The sequence below is a fragment of the Pinus tabuliformis genome, chromosome 2_2, assembly GCF_031772625.1.
Source record: "Pinus tabuliformis cultivar Carrire ecotype Pingquan chromosome 2_2, CPIR1, whole genome shotgun sequence".
Classification (NCBI taxonomy): domain Eukaryota; kingdom Viridiplantae; phylum Streptophyta; class Pinopsida; order Pinales; family Pinaceae; genus Pinus; species Pinus tabuliformis.
Window position 1 is genome coordinate 1,291,092,406 of NC_142300.1, and position 13,061 is coordinate 1,291,105,466.

The window sequence follows — 13,061 nt, forward strand, 5'->3', positions numbered from 1 at the left end:
TGAAGATTTTCATTTTTGCTGAATTTTTCTTATTTGGACTGCCTGCTAAGAGAAATACAAGGATAAGAAGAAACTTTCTAACTCAGAGAGAATAGCCAATTTCATATGAATCTATGTCTTTTATGAGAAAAATCTTATGATATCATTTCATAATAATGAAACCATTAATAACTTCGAAGTCATAAATTCATTACATTTTGCCATTAAATGGTAAAACATGGACTCACATGGGCTTTAGTACACGTCAGCATATTGGAGGATTTTATCGGAGAAATCTTATGGTTATATCGTTGAAACATGCGACATTCTCATCCTCTGATAGGCTTTTAGAGTGTAACGACTAAAAATGTAGGCGGGAGGAGGTCACTTGGAGGAAGTACCTTTTACAAATACGATTCTCAAACCAATATCCGAAAATCTGAAAATCCGAAAATGAAGCACTGAGGTAGGAGCAATCTTCTGGAGCAAGATAAACACCAACTGATCCAGGTGGATGTTGGTGGCCACCCACCTATCCCATTTGGACCCCCACAACTGTCTCTTTCAGTTTTTCTGTTTCCTTAATTATAGCACAGCTTACTATTTTTAGCAGTTTTTTGGGTCCTAAACTTCCGGAGCCGTTTTGAGGCCCTAAACGACGTTTTTTGGGAAATCCACCCAGCAATTTTTCTGTCTAAAAATCGTCTTTTCCGTCATAGTCCTCGGAGAGATCTTTCCAACGGGCTATCATGCGCGTCAAAACCAACTTTCCCAAATACGGGGCCCACAATTTGGCTTTTCATCTTCTAGGGTTAGGTTTTGGAATGTGAAGGGTTTTCCATTGTTTCTCAACAATAAATAGGCCCTCGAGCCTCATTGTAACACAGTTCGAAACAGTTCAGAGGCATGTAGCCAACACATCTCTTCTCAGAGATAAGCTACCATCGCCCTAGCTGGGTTATTTCTATTTGTAAGCATATTTCAGTATTTTACAGTAATGAAATGAAGTATTATTTCCGCTGCATCTCTGTTTTTATGGTTATCGCATCTCTGTATTTATGGTTATCTCTGTAATCTATTGCGTTCCTGCTTAAATCCGGATCACCAACACCGTACAATAGACCATTATTGTGTGTTCTACTATGGCTAAAACCATGAAGTTTGATTATTGCGGCACATTTGCTAGATGTGGATTGTATGATGCCAACAAAGAATGGGGAACACTATCCACTCCATTAAAAACCTCCATATGATCTTTATTATTTGTGGATGTAGTAGACTCATTATCTAGATTTAGCCTGTCAGAATCCAGGATTGAATGTGGATCATGCTCCACTCTGTTTAGCATTTGTGTACATTTAGTCTGGCCTCGAATGCTTTGGATAGCTGCCATTATCAACTTATCTCCAACAATCATTTTGACATTCCTTATGATGGTTTCTTTGCCAATTTTTCCTACCTTGTACTGAGCATAGAGGTGTTCCAATGTATTCATATAAACCAGAGGCAGAGACTTTATTATGACCAAGAACAACCTTAGAATCGACATGCTGGCAACGCTAGGAATTCGCATTAATCCTTTTGCAGGTTCCTGCATCTTGCATTTTCTTCCTTCAACTGAAGCTGAAGAAGGATGCATGTCATAAACAGAACCCTTGCGAGCAAATTCAACATCCTCCAGAGAGCTGCTGAAACTTTTGGGTACACCACAAATGCCTTGCTTTGCTTTCGATTCAGCCCAGCATTCATGCATTTGATGGGGAACCTTAAAGCTCACAATTTACTGTGAAAGATTGTGCATGGTTCACTGGTACCTTTCTATGAAGACTGTAATTTGGTATGGGTATGTTGGCTCACATATATGATGCATGGTTGGTGCGTGGCTACTATTTAAATCATTGAAACATATAAAGTCAAATTACAACGTTATTTTGGAGATAATTGCAGAAATATATCAGATTTTTTTGACTATTTTGGGCCTAGCTCCACTTCTATCTCTTGGGATTTATTTCTAGTTGAAATCATTTGAGGTCTTCATTTTTGCTTAGATAATGGCCATAATCAATCATTTTTAGAGCTATTGAGCACATTAATGTTGTCTACTGTGTTGGGTTGTGTTATATTCTTTCCACGGAGTTAATAGGGGGTTTGAAGGGCACGAAAATTTTGGTTTTGGACCATATGTTAGGTTGGACGGACCCACCTATGGTTTTGTGCATGATTTTCGCACATGTTTTTTGGACACGAAGGTTTTTGGTCCATGGTATTCGATGCTTCGGCATGTATAAATATGTATTGTAACATTGAAAGGAACATAATGAAAAATCAAGTTGGTAGTCCCGGTTTTGGGATTCAGGGAAAAATCTCTTTGCATATGTGTTTTATGGGTTATGCTCTCGCATTGTTTATTTTCTTTGTTTAAGAATTCGTATGCAGGTAATTTCTGTACAGGGTTAAAACCTACATTGGGTATCAGAGTTGTTTTGGCTTCAAGAGGATGCCTTTGTTGCTGAGGGGTTTCGCTTGGGCCTGTGGTAGACCCTGTTCAGTGGGAGATCTGCGAGATCGATTCTGGTAGTGAAAGAAGATGGCGAGTAGTGGAAAGATAGAGATTGAGAAGTTCAATGGTCAGAATTTTGAGTTGTGGAAACACAAGATGGAGGATCTGTTGGTGGATAAAGATCAGTGGATCGCGGTAGATCCGGGTACTAAACCATCGAGAGTGACCGATGAAGAATGGAAGAAGTTGGATCGGAAGGCAAAGAGCACAATACGATTGTGTGTCTCGGATTCAATATTGCTGAATGTATCAGGGGAAGCTACGGCAAAGGCTTTGTGGTTCAAGTTAGGGACTTTGTACCAATCTAAGTCTCTGGTGAATAAACTGTTCCTGCGGAAAAAGCTGTATAACCTGAGGATGAAAGATGGAGACTCGGTGACAGAGCATCTGAATGCGTTTAATACTGTGGTAAGTCAGTTATTATCTGTTGATAATAAAATTTCAGATGAAGATAAGTGCATCAGTCTGTTGTGTTCTCTACCAAATTCGTGGGATAGTCTGGTTATTACAATAGGTAGCAATGCAACTGCTTTGTAGTTTGATGAAATAGTCTCAGCCTTGCTGACGGAGGAGATAAGACGGAAAAATATGGACAACTAGAATGGTGATGCCTTGTCTGTACGAGGACGGTCCCAGAACAGAAACAAAAATAAGTCATCGAGTGGGAGATCTAAATCTAGAGGGAGATCTAAATCTCCAGGAAAACCTACAAAGGTGGTGTGTTAGAAATGCAGAAAGGAAGGGCACTTCAGAAGGGATTGTAAATCTAAAGCTCCTGATAAAGGAAAGGGATCTGATGATGCTCCTTCTGTAGAGGCGAAAACCACCACAGATGAAGGTGGGGATGTGTACTTGGCTTCTTCAAGTACACATGTAGATCATGAGGCATGGTTGATTGCCTCAGGTGCATCCTTTCACTTCACTCCCCATAGAGAGTGGTACTGCGAGTATGAGAAATACGATGGTGGTGATATCTTCTTAGGAGATGATAGGAAGGCTAGAATCATTGGTCGGGGAAAAGTAAAGTTGAAGTTGCAAGGTGGAAGGGTTAGAACACTTCCGGGTGTTCTACATATTCCTGCATTGGCCAGAAATCTGATTTCTGTAAGCAAGTTGGATGATGCAGGTGTAAAGACGGTGTTCGAGAAAGATACCTGCAAGATGGTTCGAGGAGCACTGATATTAATGCGGGGATTTCAGATTGGAACTCTGTACAAGCTGCAAGGTAGCACTGTTGTTGATGGGTGCAATAGTTCTATGGTTCCTGAAAATGGAGTAGAGAATCTAGTGGTCTCTGGAGAGAAGACCATGTTGTGGCATCAAAGGCTTGGACATATTGGAGAGAAGGGCCTTTGAATACTTCATGGTAAAGGTATGGTAGAAGGTATGAATAATAGCTCTCTGGATTTTGATTTCTGTGAAAATTGTGTATATGGGAAGCAAAATCGGGTGAGTTTCCCCTCTGGTGGTAAGAGGACGAAACAGATATTAGAGCTTGTGCACAGTGATGTGTTTGGACCTGTGAAGGTTCCATCACTGGGTAAGTCTATGTACTATGTATCATTCTTAGATGACTTCTCAAGGAATACATGGATATATTTTCTTAAGAAGAAATCTGAAGTCTTTGACAGGTTTAAAGAATTTAAGGCTCTAGTGGAAAATCAGATAGAGAAGAAGATAAAGGTGCTGAGGACAGATAATGGTGGAGAATTTTGCAGCAAGGAATTTGAAGAATTTTGTAAGAAGTGTGGTATAGCGAGGCAGAAGACTACTCTATACACACCTCAGCAAAATGGAGTCGCAGAAAGAATGAACAAGACGTTGATGGAAAGGGCAAGAAGCATGCTCAGTGGTGCCAGGTTAGGACAAGAGTTCTCGGCAGAGGCGGTGGATACTGCATGTTACCTAATCAACAGATCACCTTCATCAGCGTTGGAGGATAAGACTCCACAAGAAGTATGGACTGGTAAGAAACCCTCTCTTTCACATCTAAGGGTATTTGGATGTGATGCATATGTACATGTTCCAAAGGAGAAACGAACCAAGTTGGATAGTAAATCTGAAAAGTGCATCCTTATTGGGTATAAGGATGGTTTAAAGGGCTATAAGCTTTGGAACCCAGTCACACGGAAGGTTGTGTACAGCCGAGATGTGTTGTTCAGAGAGGTAAAAGATGTTATTCAACATGAAGTCCAACCAAAGGAACCTGAGAAGATAGAGTTTGAGCCAAAGGAGGAAGAATCAAACTCTGCAGTAGAGGAGGAATCAGAAGATGAAGAGCCACAAACTCCGGCTGTGAGAAGATCAGTTCGAGAAAGAAGACAGCCAGAAAGGTATAGTCCATCTGCTTTCAGTTCAAATTTTGCTTTATCTGTTACTGATGGTGATCCCAGAACTATGAAGGAAGCAGTGGATTCAGAGGATGGAAAACTCTGGAAAGAGACCATGGACGATGAAATGGCATCTTTGCACAAAAATGAGGCTTGGGATCTGGTGGAGTTGCCGGTAGGAAGGAAACCCATTGGCAGCAAATGGGTGTTCAAGAAGAAGACAAATGCAGAAGGAAAGGTGGAGAAATACAAAGCTCGGTTGGTAGCAAAAGGTTATTCCTAGGTGCCGGGAATTGATTTTGGTGATATTTTTTCTCCTGTTGCCAAGGTAACTTCTATTACATTACTTTTATCTGTTGCTGCTACTTTTGATTTTGAGGTAGAACAGATGGATGTGAAGACAACATTTCTTCACGGGGATTTGGAAGAGGAAATCTACATGAAGCAACCTGAAGGCTTTGTGGTGAAGGGTAAGAAAGAACTAGTATGCAAGTTAAAGAAGTCTTTGTATGGGTTAAAACAGTCACCAAGGATGTGGTATTAGAAATTTGATACATTTATACGGGGACTTGGCTTCACCAGAAGCAAAGCAGATCATTGTGTGTATTTTAAATTAATTGGTGACCGTATTATTTATCTGGTCTTGTATGTGGATGATATGTTGCTGGTTGGAAATGACAAAGAAATTATCCAGGATTTGAAGACCCAATTGTCCTCCAAATTCGACATGAAAGATCTTGGTGCTACAAACTATATTTTGGGCATGGAAATTAAAAGAGATCGGTCAAAGAGGAAGCTCTAGTTAAACCAGAGGAAGTATGTCGAGACAATACTCCAGAGGTTTAATATGCAGGATAGTAAACCGGTGAAGGTTCCTATTCCTGTAGGTGTGAGGTTATTTGTTGAACAGTGTCCCAAGACACAAGAAGACGAAGAGGACATGTCCCGTGTTCCATATGCAAGTGCAGTGGGTAGCCTGATGTATGCAATGGTCTGTACTAGACCAGACATTGCACATGCAGCGGGAGTATTGAGCAGGTTTATGTCAAAACCTGGGAAGGAGCACTGGACAGCAGTGAAGCGGGTTTTCAAGTATTTGCGTGGCACTAGTGATTATGGTTTGTGCTACCAAGGAAGACCAGGATTGGACAGAGTGTTGGATATTCATGGCTTTGTTGATGCAGGTTGGGCTGGAGATCTGGATAAGAGAAGATCTACAAGTGGGTATGTGTTTAACCTATTTGGAGGTGCAGTCAGTTGGGTGAGTAAGAAACAATCTGTAGTGGCACTATCAACTACAGAGGCAGAATACATGGCAGCCACTCATGCAAGCAAGGAAGCAGTTTGGTTGCAGAGATTGTGTTCAAGTATGGGGTTATGTTGTGGCCAGCAACACCCCCCCCTTATTCAATTAATTATCAACCATGATACTGAATGAATGGGGACCCTTAGTTAATTTTTAGGAAAAGCAAGAGTTTCTTTTTGAAGTTACAATCATACGCTTAGAAAAAGCCTCTTAGATATTTTTAAGCCTAAGACTATGATAAATAGAAAACCTTTAAGGTCGCATTGCAAAAGGATAGGAAACACCTTCATCTCCTTTTTTATGTGCACCACCCTCGTGTTAATAATGACATCGCATCGCAAAATAGTAATGCTCATAAAGAAAAACTTAAAGATTCGTCGATCTGTAGATCGCATATCGCAGAAATGAGCTAGGCAAGATTTGGTAAACATCAAATTTCTGCGATCTATGATATTGCGATCGATGCGATGCCACATCCATGCGACTTGCGATGATGCGATTAGCGATCGCGCGACATGCGAGGTTACGTCAGCAAATCATAAATCACTTCGGTATGAATCCTTCGGGCGCGCCATTCAAAGAAAAACCACTTACTATAATCTGACCCGAAATCATGCATTTTTAATGATAGTAAATGAATTAGTTGTCAGTTATTAAATGGATTAAAGACGCGTGCCTTGGTAGAGATTTGCTTCACGTAAGGTGGCATATTTGATTTATCTGTTGCATTTAAAACTCTCCCATCACCTTTCCGGATCAGTCATTTCCATTTCACTCGTAATCTGCAGGAACAAAGTGCTAAGACGACTCAGACAGAAACTCAAAGAGAAATGGGAAAGAAAAATAAAACTCAAAGCTCTGAACCAAGGGAGAAGACCAAGGAGATGGTGCCCCTATACACAGACACAGCCTGTAACAAAGATGCAGGGATATCAACATGGGAAGGCATGTACAGGCTGCTAGAGGAAGAAAAGCCTAGAATAATGAAGGTGACTGCTGTCGCGGGTGCACCACACTCTTTTGAGGCGTCCTTGGAGGACCTAGCATGTTCATTCCTTCACAGAATAGCGGCAAGACCCAAAATTCTACCATACATAGATATGATCAAGTGGATACTGGATGATGCAGAATTAAAAAACAGACAATTCAAAGTTCATGGACATGGGCTCGTGGGATCGTTTACTGCGCAAGATTTGAAGCTTATGTATCATCTTCCTGAACCGCAAGCGACCTATAATGCACAATTTGTTAAGAAGTTCGCGGCGGAGAATCCAGATCTATCAGACACCACTAAAGAATGGTCTAGAAGAGACGAGCCGCTAAAAAAGGATAAAAACGGTATGTACAGCACTGGTTCCCTCACCTCTCCATATTGTTTTGTTGCGGCCATGCTCTGTAGGTTATTTGGGATGCCGGATATCAACAAGTTTTCATCTGAATGGCTGCCATTAATTGATGCTGCCACTAACGCCGACATCCTAGATTGGACCAAAATCCCTTCTGATACTCTATACACGGCTGTTCTCAATTACCGGTCTAAGAGATCCTTGTCTCAAAGGGTCTATCCTCCTTTTTATCTGTCTGCCTATATTATGGATTCTATTTGTCTTGTATCTGAATTCCCTATTATGGGTTGGAAATGGACTACCCAAGACCCATTGCCTATCCATGTTTATCATAAGGTCTTATGGGATTCCCAGTTTACCCCTCACTTTTACCTGATTTGCCATGGGTTTATTTTGCCCCTATATAGAATGATATATGATAAGGACCCCCCAAGGTGCTCTCCCGAGGCCCAAATTGACATCATCCCCATCGCGAGATGGTTTGGGGAAGAATGGTTTACTTACATTAGAGTTTTTGGAAGCACTGTACCTCCACATGTCCTACCCCTATATGTCCCTGATAAACTTTTGGCCCGGGAAATCGCTTATCAAACTTGTTCTGAAGGCGGCCTGAACAAAGACCTAAAGCACAAGAAGAAGTCCATATGGCCTCAATTTCCCGTAACTTGTGGGGCCTTCTCTTTGTTCGATGTAGGACACACTTTTGGCGAAGTGGAGAATGTGACGTGTCTTCAATTATTTAAGTTCCCAGCGAGGCCATTCGACCCAAATGATGTGGCCCAAGAATTCACAATGAACGTCAAGATAAGAGTGTTCTCTGGAAAGAAAGATCCGTTTGATGATCTGTTTTAGAGTAAAATTTCGCTCAAAGAAATTTTGCGGGAAGCTCAGTCGAGGTTGTCTCCAGATGACCTCCAAAAATTCACGTTATACAGAGAAAGAAGGCTGCCCAGTATTCCACTAGAGAGGCTGCGACTACCTACTAGAGAACCAACTCCAAGCATCAGCCTCAGTGAAAACTCCAGCACTTCCAGATCTAAGTCCAACGCTGCACAAGAAGTATCTGAGCATCCTGAAGAGTCTGTTCACGACCAAGGAAAAAACGAAGAAACAACCAAAGACACAGCTCAGTCAAGTGCAATGTCTCAGCAGCAACTTATCGCCTCACCACCAAGAGATGTCCCCCCTCCTGTCATCGAAGCACCACTTGTCACGACAGAGCTAGATAAAGAGTGGGAAACCTTCAATGAATTGATCAATCTTGAAGGGAAAGTCCCGAAAACACCTGTGAATAATACACAGGTGGTGCAAGAAGTCGTTTTGACCATGGTCAGTAGTGCCACAGAAGCTAAACACCTTCCTATCGCTCCAACCTCAGAACTTCTACTTAACGTAGAAGAAATTCCCCCACTGGAGGTATTCTATAGTCCCCAACACAAAGCAGTTGTAAGGAGACAGAGAAAGAACAGAAAGCTTGAAAATACACTGTCTCAAGAGGCTGAACATTTGGACGTCTTATGGAAAGACCCCAATAATAATCCGACTGAAAATCTTACGAAGCTGTCTCAGATTGCAGGAGCGTATGCTTCTGCAACTATTGATAAGGCCTCTGAAGTTTAGCAACTATTATAGGAATAAGAAAATCATATACAACTGCTACAACAACAGTTGCAACAAGCCAACGCGAACACTGAAGCTTCCAGACAGCTTGAAAAGCTACAGGAAGACTTTCAACAGATGCAGATAGGCTATCAAAGGAGTCTCGAAGAAAAAGAAAAACAATTGCAAACTTTGCAAGAAACGCATAAAGATGAGCCTAAGCTGGCAGAGTTTATCTCAGAATCTATTGGCTTGAACGAGCAACTATTGCAGCAACAGGAAGAGTTGGGACGTAAAATATCACAGTGGAGTCACTATTGTGCGCTGAGCGACAAAATCACCAGTCAAGTGGTGGATTTGCGGAGTGACTATGATCAGAACGACAAGAGGGTGACAGAATATTTGACTTGGCAAGATGACGAGGAAGGGAAAAGAGCAGGTGCACCCAGGATTAATGAAAATCATAAAGAGTTGCTCTTTAATAAATGGGACGATCAAATCACGCGGGCGGAGCAAGCAGCAGAGACAACAGCGACACAGGGAAGCATTCTTATCGACTGTGTAAATGAGAATTTACACAGGGCAAATTTAATTGCAGAGACCACCCCAGGGTACCTACCAAACAAGTTGCAACTGGAAACAAAATGGAGGCAGAAAGCACAGGCAAAAGGGAAGGCAATCCAAGCATTGGTCAGGCTGAATTGGGAATGTTACTGGACGTATTTGGTTAAACCGCACAGCCAATGGATGACGGTGAAATGCATTACAAACGCAGCCGAGAAGTTAGCGCCAACTCTCGTAGATGCCGTTTTCGCAGCCCAGCTCAGCGCAGAAATCAGTCAGCCGACTCTTCTCAAGCCTATGCTGGACACTTGCAACTTTAAAGACCAAGCTCATAAGTGATTTCATTTAGAATGTTGTTTTTTCTCTTTTAACTAGATTAGAAAAAGGACGGTCATTTGAAAACCGTATCCTAAAATTTTGTAATGATACTATTATTAGAATTAGGAAGTAGTATTTTAACCCTTCTCATTGCATTGGAGAAGGGTCCAGAAATTTGTCAAAAACTTGTCCTCGGAACATGCACTTCTGCACCCTCAGAGGAGGTTTTGATGAATGGAAGGATCGAGATTTATTTATGTTTGCATTTTAATGTCTGCTACTGATGTTGCACTTCTGTACTCTTAGTAGGCGTTAGAAGTAAGTAGAGATAAATCATTATTGCTTGAGGTTTGTGAGTGAAAATTAGTCACAAATGGTACTTTTATCTCTTGATGAATTTCTACTTATATTCTTAGAGTGATATGCAGTTTTAGTTGTTTATATGTTGATGTATGAATGTCTGGGTTACCATTTGGCACTTCTGTACGGTGGAATCATTTGTTTGTGCTTGACATATGAATAACTTATTATGCGATATGCTGTTCACAATTGTTTTGCCTAACTTTCTATGCAGAATGGTTCATCTTAATTGGTTTATATCCTTATGATAGCTGAATGATCTTTATTACCAGTTATTGTTCGAAATCTTTTTAGATCGCATAATAGAAGAGATATATCCCGGGTTAGCATAGATTAGATGTCTTGTTTTCATTAGATTACAATAGCATAGGGTCAGTTTACAAGTTAGATTTAAGTTAGCTCTAAAATACTTCTAGAATCAGCATAATCAAACTCTACACACACATCCTTTAGATTGGGAAGCTGGTCCCATTATCCCCAGTCGGACCCGCTACACCAAACGGGCAAGGAGCTGCCAACCAGGTTCTGGACCGGGTGGGTATCCCCCTTGTTGTTGACCCGATTTTAGGGTCCTCAACATATTTGGCGCTAGAAGGAGGGCCTGAACATAGTATCTGTTGGAATGTTTTCCAAATTATAAAGCTTGAAACAAGATGGCTGCTCATAGAATTCCTATTTGGAGTTGCATCCATGTTCCTACCTCTTCCAACACTCCACCAGATGTGGTAAGGCTCTTGTCTCAGGTAAAATTCAACGGTAAGAATAATTCTTCTGCATTTAATCATGGCCTTCAGTTCATTCAAAAAGTTTCAAGTTCTGATATTTAGAGAATTGATGAAGGCGTTTTGTGCAGAATTTTTACTCTTACATTCACAGCAGAAGCTAGAAGATGGTGCAGAACCCTCCCAGTTGCATCAATCCACAGCTGGGACCAATTCGTCAAGACTTTCATTTTGGAATTTGATTGTTATGACTACGACCAGGTATATGATGAAATTGACTATCTACGGAAGCAAGATGAACCAGTAAGGGATTTTAATATGCGATTTCATCTTAAATGCCTAAAGTATGATCTTGAGAGTGAGCTCACGGATGAAGAATCTTCAGATTATGATGAGTATTCCCTACCTCCTATGCCTGATCAAGCAGAAATTAGTTCAACCTTTGTTTCATTTTCGTCTAATATGAATGAGCATTTCAAGTCAAATACACAAATCATCCGTAAAGAAGAAAATCTGCAAAGCTTAGGAGTCATGCATGCTCTAATGCCGGAGAACAAAAACGAAAATACTGAAAGAGAAACTACCTTAGAACCAGAAGATGACTCTGATACAAAGTCAGACAATATCATTACGAATCAACGAATGCAGATGCCAAGGTTAGAACAGCGAACTATTTCTCTTTCAAAAAGTATCAGCGCACAAAGGTATGATCTAAAGCCTGATGTTTATGATGGATCTGATGAACAAAGTTTTTTTTATGATGTTTTCAAATGCATTATTCCAGATTCACATTTTTCTCTTTATCCCGATGTTTTTAGTGATGACAATTTTTCCCCTCTCAACATTAAAGATATCTCAAAGAACACAGAGGGTTATTCAAACGACTCATCATTAGGTCTTCAAGATAAAGAGACAGCTTTAGCACATCCTTTGATTAATGTCAAACAAGAGCTGCTTGACCTCCCTTGTCTGAAAATATATAATGAAAAAGAGGAACCTAGGGAAATCTGTAGAGTCTTTAGTGATAGTTACTTTGACAACGATGATGTTGTTGAGTTATCCCAAGTAACTCAACTAGGTTCAGATAATGAGAAACAACTTGAATCAAAAATCATATCAAACGACCCTCATTTCAAAGTAAAAAATCATTTGGATGATTTTACTATCCAAGACAATACCCCGATCTATGATTCATATCATGAGGAAAACTCCACTCCTGTTCGCAATCATAACTTATTTCCTGATTCACAAGACCTGGCCAGTTCTTGTGAGGAGCAAGATGTTACAAGTAAATCCCAGTTGTGCTGTAACAATATTTGTACAAATAATCATTCATTTCTTTATCACTTGAACTCATTTTGTACAAAATCGGATTTCTTTTTAAATTTTCAAGCTTTTGATAGATTATGTTTTAGCGATTTATATATGAGAACTTTCGTTTCAAACGAAATCGCTAAAAGCCCAGCGTTAACAAAAAACAGGTTACAAGCCATTGAAACTAAAAAATCATTTTCACAATCTGACTTGTTATCCTTCCTATTGCGAGATCATCAATTCATAACAGAAATTCATCCTAATTTTTATGATCCAATAGGTATCCAGTTGGAAAAAAGTTCTCATGAGAAAGGAAAATCAGACAGAATTCCAATTGAGGTTGTATGTTCTTATTCCACAGCCAATATTTATGATCCAAGGAAAGTTTGGTTCTTTACACTGATGTTTGAAAGTTTCATACGGCTAGGAATAAAAATGAATAGATGGTTCCATTGGAAATATCATTTCACATAGTTCATTTTCTGTATATACTTAGAATAGGAGTAGGAGCATTTTAGCTAGGTTATTAGGTTTGCTTTTAATAATTGATAGGCAAAGTTATTCTGTACATAACCCTAGGGAATGTTTGCCTCTCATTTCGTGAAATATTTTTCTCCATAATAATGTTTGCTTTGGTTAACGACATTTGGCATTTACTAAAGA

General features: G+C 40.2%; 1 protein-coding gene across 1 annotated transcript; it reads right to left on the reverse strand.

The window, feature by feature from the left end:
* Nucleotides 1-1,144: 1,144 nt before the first annotated feature.
* LOC149198210 (uncharacterized) lies at nucleotides 1,145-1,759 on the reverse strand (the record flags this gene model as incomplete). Its single annotated transcript, XM_089408954.1, has 1 exon — nucleotides 1,145-1,759. A coding segment is annotated over one exon (615 nt), but the record flags the coding sequence as incomplete, so codon positions are not given.
* Nucleotides 1,760-13,061: the final 11,302 nt, after the last annotated feature.